The sequence below is a fragment of the Gavialis gangeticus genome, unplaced genomic scaffold (genome assembly GCF_001723915.1).
Source record: "Gavialis gangeticus isolate Ggan-Ray unplaced genomic scaffold, GavGan_comp1, whole genome shotgun sequence".
NCBI classification, from domain to species: domain Eukaryota; kingdom Metazoa; phylum Chordata; order Crocodylia; family Gavialidae; genus Gavialis; species Gavialis gangeticus.
The window spans coordinates 198653617-198659659 of NW_017729032.1; the positions used below are offsets into that span (position 1 = coordinate 198653617).

The window sequence follows — 6043 nt, forward strand, 5'->3', positions numbered from 1 at the left end:
GTCGTCCTGCTTCGGTGCCATTCTGTCCCCCAGCGTGTCGCCCTATTCCCAGGCTTGGTACTTGCCATCAGTCAGCCATGTCTGGATTCTTGCACCGCTTGGTCCTGCCAGACTCAAGTCTTTGCTGCAGACTTCTGTTGTCCATGGCAACTCTGTAGGTATATCCTTGGACCCTCTCTGGCCCTGACCTCTTGCTGGGACCTCTTCCTGGGGTAAACACCAGGTCCCCTCACAGGGACTGAATGCCCACTCTGGCCCCTCTGGTCCAGTTGGAGACCTCACTTCCAGTTCCCCCCACTGGTTTTCTGCCATTATACTGGCGCCAGGGGTCTGGCTGACCAATCAGTCCTGGCACACTGTTATAAAGTGTGCCCATGCCGACAAGTGAGCCGGTCCTGGCTCCTTCGGGCTTGGCCGTTTTTTTTTTTTTTTCCCCCCCCCCCCCCAGCAGCTCTGCACGCTGCGGTTTCACTTTCACTGTGTTCAGCTTCCAGTGCAGTGCCCCACTGTCTCTGCTCCTCGTCCAGTGGGGGTAAGACTTTTCCACACTATCCAAATCAAATCGGAACCCTCCAATTCAATTTGGAGAGATTCAGAAAGATTCGGCCATAGTCACAGCTTTATATATTTTTTCTACATACCTCAAGGTACCAGGCACGGCTTGTGACTACTGAGATGGTGGGGTGGGTGGAGCATCCCACGGGAGGGTGAAGAGAGAGAGAGGCCCTGTGCACCTGGCGGCAGACACAGAAGTGGACCAGAAGTACTTCCAGGTCCACTTCTGGGTCTACCGCAGAGCATGGAGAGGATCTCTTCACCCCCCAGCTCGGTGACTGGTGCCTCCTGGGTCTGGAGGGCCACCTGGGGTCCCCCCGCAGCTGATCGCCAAGCTGGAAGTGTGCAGGGGGGGTCCCCCATGCACTCAGCGGCAGACCCAGAAGTACTTCCGTTCCACTTCTGGGTCCGCCACCGAGCACACAGGGGACCCCACCATGTTCCTGTGGGATGCTCCATCCACCCCAGCATCTCAACATTCATGAGTCACGCCTAGTACCTCAAGGTATGTAGAAAAAACATATAAAGTTGTGTCTATGACCAAATCGCTGATTGAGATTTGGCCAAATCAAATAGGGACAGTGATCCAAATTGGCGAATCAAATCACTGCCCCCCAAATCGGGCCAAATCCGAATCGAATACTGCCTGCTTCGCACACCCCTAATGACCGGTTCCAAAATCTTGTGCAATACAAAGCCTAAGCTTATCTAGTAGAAGATAGTTAACACTACTTAGATTGAAACTACTTAACTCATTTATTTTTAAACTACTTCGTCCCCAAAGTGCTAACTTGCACAAAACTGTTTCCGAAGAAAATTAAAACTTTTGGTCATTTGTTGTATAGTAAACATTTACCTGAAGATGATCCATGGTTAGTAATACTAATCTCTTTACTAATTATTTTACTGTTTGCAATCACTGTGCCAAAATTAATCTTCGGCTCAATTTCCAGAAAACAGCGTGGAATTAATCTGCAGAGAAAAAGACATTTAATTATTTTTTCCATAACTTCAAGATATTTTGTAGGTTTAAGAAGAGACTATAGGCATATGTATATGTAACAATAGAATGGAAAAAAGTCTTCTATTTCCACTAATACTCCAACTACTTATGCAAGTCACTTCACCAGTACTGAAGTGAACACACAAAAAATATAAAAACAGCCTGCTTATTAAACTGCCAAGTTTTAAGTTGTAATTTATTTCTATTCAATTAGTTGAATTGGAATGCCACTACATATATCTATTTATGTTTGAAATCCTTTGTTTTCAATGTCCAAAACCCCAAACACAAGTAGGATTACACAGAAGTTAGCTTGAAGACAGTGCTTTAGCAAAGGGGGGGAGGGGTGAGCAGGGCAACCTGGGGAGATGCCAAAGTGAAGGGGCAACAACAGGCGTTGCCCAGCTGAGGCAGGTCACAGGATGGAGCCGCCAGCAGCTAGTTTGGGGGAGGGGCACAAGGGAAGGGTGGCTCCCGCCACTGTGTGCACTCCTGGGCAAACATGCCCCCTAGATCTGTGAGCAGGGTGAGGGCAAGCTCCTGCTGTGGGCTTTGCCCCAGGAGCCAAAATTCTTTGCCATGGCACTGCTTGAAGAAAATCATGTCCACTGTTCTAAAACAAGGCCCAATTCAGCAATGCTTTGTGTGGGCAACCTGTGTGGGCAAATGTGGACCTCCAAAGAGGACTGGGGTCTAACAATCACAATACATCTCAAATCAGAATGTAGACATTTTTATGGCATGTTCTATTCTATAGCTTCATCCTTTTTTATCTTCCTACATTATCTGAGTTTCTTGTTGTTTGACACATTCTAAATTTCTCTCTCAAAGGACGAAAAACAACTGGTCTCAAAATTTAACATTTTATTGCAACCAGAGGCTTGAAAAAGCAAAGTGGGTGTCTATTACATTTTTGTCTAATATAAGGGGTGTCAACCAGGAGTACGTGTATCCCGAGGGGTACTTAGAAAGGTTGCGGGGGGTATGCGTGGGCAGATGGGGACAGAGCACACCCCAGGGCACAACAACAGCATCTCCATCAGTTCATTCCCACACTTCTCCTCTTACCTAGGAGAGAGGGAGGGGGTCGCCAGGCGCCACCAGCCCCATGCAGCACATCATGGTGCCTCCCCACCCCAGCTCTCCAATTCGCTCTCCTGATTGGCCACCAGGCAGCCACCCTCAGCCAGTAGCTGATGGTGAGGAGGCACCATGGCCACCCACTTTCCACAGAGCTGCGAGGGTCTGAATGGCGGGGCGGGGGAAGGGAGCGCATTCTGTACCCAGCCCAGGTGGTGCACAATTGGCCAGGTGCGAGACCCATCAGCAGTCCACAGAGCCACATGCCCCTCACTCTGTAGTTGATGGAGAGAGACTACATGAACCAGGCAGGCTCTGGGCTTATATCGGGGTGGGCAAAATACAGCCCATGGGCCAGATCCAGCCCGCCAGGCACTTTCATCCTGCCTGCAGTGCCCACCACCTAATTGTACCCCATTCAGCCCTTCTGCCCACGAGGGTGACAGCAAGGTGCCCATGTATATGCCCTGCCCCACCAACATACTCTATTGTGCCTCACTCCCACCCTCACGGATGAAAGAGCCCAGCCAGGCCAGCACCCAGCTTCTGGGAAGGGCTGCTGTTGCCACTGCTGCAGCTACTAGGGGACCTGCTCCCCCCAGTGTCCCGCTTGCTCCAGGTAGTAGGTAGAGAAGAGGCGGGGGTGGGGGCTACAGCTGAGCAGGAATACAGAGCAGGAACTGGGGCTGGTGGCAGCACAGAGCCCACGCCCAGGGGGTTGGCGGCAGCATGGACCTCAGGTGGGCAGGGTACGGGTGTGAGGGAGAATGGGGGGGAGGGGAGACCCACCCCACACACCCAAGTAGGGGAGACCCACCCCACACACCCAGGTAAGGGAGACCCACCCCACGGCGTGCAGCAGCAGCAGGCAGGGGCAGTCATTCCCCATGCAGGCACTGGTGCCCAGCAGCACGTGGCTCCAGCCAGTGCTGCACATCACAGCAAGGAGCACGGCTGCCTCTATCGCTGTGGCTCTGCACCACACACATGCAGCTTCCCGCACTCGCGCACCACTAGGAGGAAGCTCCATGCACTGGAACCAGCTTCCTTCACCGCTCCCTGCTGTGCAGGTCCCAGGACTCTGCGGGGAAGCAGGAGCTGGGGCTCCCCTCCACTTCCAGCAGAGTCCAGGACCTGCACAGCAAGGAGTCGTGAAGGCAACCAGCTCCAGTGAATGGAGCTTCCCTCCAGTGGCACGCAAGGGCAAAAACTACAAATGCACGGCAGGGAGCACCAGTGATAGATGCAGCCCAGCAGGAACTGTGCTCCACGCCATGATATGCAATGCTGGCTGGAGTCACGTGCCACCAGGCGCCAGTGCTGGGCATGAGCACCCTAAGTGCACCCACCTCCTGCTGCCACCACCTGCAGGGCTGAGCAACATGGCAGGAGTGTGGGGGGGTGGTCCCCATGCCCCCTCATACCCCATAAACACCACACACCCATACCCATACACCCCCAACATACTCTGTGCCACCCCACACCCCACCATACACACACACACCCCACACCCTCCAACCACACCTCCGCACAATATACAAAACTAAGAATTTATTTTTGAGTTATTATGTAATCACCTCTACATACAGTATGTAAACACAAATCATGACAAAATATTTTTTGTAATAAAATTAAAATATGTTATAGTAGGTGTTTGACTCTTAGTGTATGATTTGTTTTATTTCTAAGATAGCAACTGTCCCCCTCCCCAACCCCCAAAAGAATATTTCCAGGGGGCAAGAGGAGGGACTTCTACTGGCAAAGGTCAGGGGTTAGGGGCAGGAATTCCAGTTCCAAGATGGCAACAAGGTGGAGGGGCTACCCATGTTGCCTTTGAAAGCTGACCAAACCTCATTAAGCATCCTTCCAGCCAAAATAATTGCCCACCCATGGCTTATATAAATCAACCCTGAGCCCTCTTCTGGTCAAGCGAGTCCCTCATTAGCTCCCCCCCTAACACCTGCAAGCAGCCTCTCAGGCTGTTTGTTCTCTTAAAGGACCAAGCACATCCCAGTGCCCTGCTACACGCAGTAATTGCCACACTTTAGCAGACTTGATTAATCAATAGCTATCATAGTAGACTCAATTTATTGAGTCTGCTCCAACGTGCTGTATTTACACCATGTCAGAGCAGCCTCCATGCTTGTGTACAGGCACCCAAAGTTATTAAACATAATTTATGGAAGAACTTTGTGGCTTATCCTCATTTTATCATGCTATTAATAGAATGAATGTGTCCAGGTCACTACTGAAGACAGGATTAACTAGTTGAATCACATTTTAAGTGTAACTTTTGTCAGGGGCCTAAGTTTGCAAAAGAGATCCTGATCATAGTTGATCTATAGTCTTGTCTCTCTGAAGACCAAATGATCCCAAGTTTTTGTTAACTGTGATGCATCCTTAATACATTTAGACACAAAAGGAACAGATGGGAAGAAGGCAGGGTATGCATCCCTGAAATGTCACAATGTCACTTTTTTAATACATGTATCCCTTTAATCTGGATATACTACAAAAACAGTGAATTCTAGGAGCTGACAAACTAGACAAATAGCATGTAAAATAGTTGTCTCCTAGACTCCTATCTTGATTATAGCTTTTGAACCCTGTGGCAAAGCACCTTTGGTGTCTGCCACTTTAAGGCTTGAGAGCAGGCAGCAGGGTGGCCTACAGGTGTGGGCTAGCCCTAATGAGGTGGTCACATGAATCCAGGAGGGCCCTGGGATTGGAGGAGGGGGCTGGGCAACCTCTATTTTAGATCCAGGCCCTCAGGGTTGAGCCAGCAGTCTGCTGCTGGCAGCCAGAGAAACATCTCCCAGCTGAGCTGCTGCTTGAAACATCTTGGCGATAAGGGCAAGGGCTATGGGGATCGTAGGAGGATCCTGGTCCTGGGTAAGACCTAAAACTGCACCCTGCTAGGTAAGGATGACCTGGTGGGACTGCCTGTAGTGGGGTAGTTCCCTGGAAATGCCAGGCCAGTTGCCTCCCCAGTGAAAGTTGGGTAAGGATGCCTTATAACCCCAGCTCCCACTACCTGATGGGTAATTTAGAAAGCAGACACAGGGTGGGGGGGCCAGGCACATCTCCAGGCACCTGAGCCTCCAGACAGGCTGAGTACATGTAGCCTTCAGAAAGGAGGGCTCAGGACAAGCCAAATGAGGAGCCAGGGTGGTAGAAGACCCTGGTGGCCCCAGCAAGGGGACAGAAAGAGAAACCCCAAGGAGGGGGCAGAGAGTGATCCAGAGAAAGGCCAGTGGCTGAGTTCAGCCCAGTGTGGGGCAGGAAGCCAGCAGCCATGAAAAGTAGGGCTGCATGTGTACCGGCTAGAGTTTGTGAGCAAAAAAGCCTGAAGGGCTGTTCAGGGTAGGTCCCAAGGGGGACCCAAAAGACTACACAGAGTAGGGT

The 6043-nt window shown here is 51.0% G+C and overlaps 1 protein-coding gene across 1 annotated transcript in view; it reads right to left on the minus strand.

The window, feature by feature from the left end:
• The window catches only part of LOC109302303 (cilia- and flagella-associated protein 47-like), a 354798-nt gene that overhangs the window by 338825 nt on the left and 9930 nt on the right, over nucleotides 1–6043 (minus strand). Inside the window, exon 3 of the mRNA XM_019523865.1 lies at nucleotides 1412–1527. Within this exon, the coding sequence (XP_019379410.1) occupies nucleotides 1412–1527 (116 nt within the window). The remainder of the gene's footprint in view (nucleotides 1–1411; nucleotides 1528–6043) is intronic.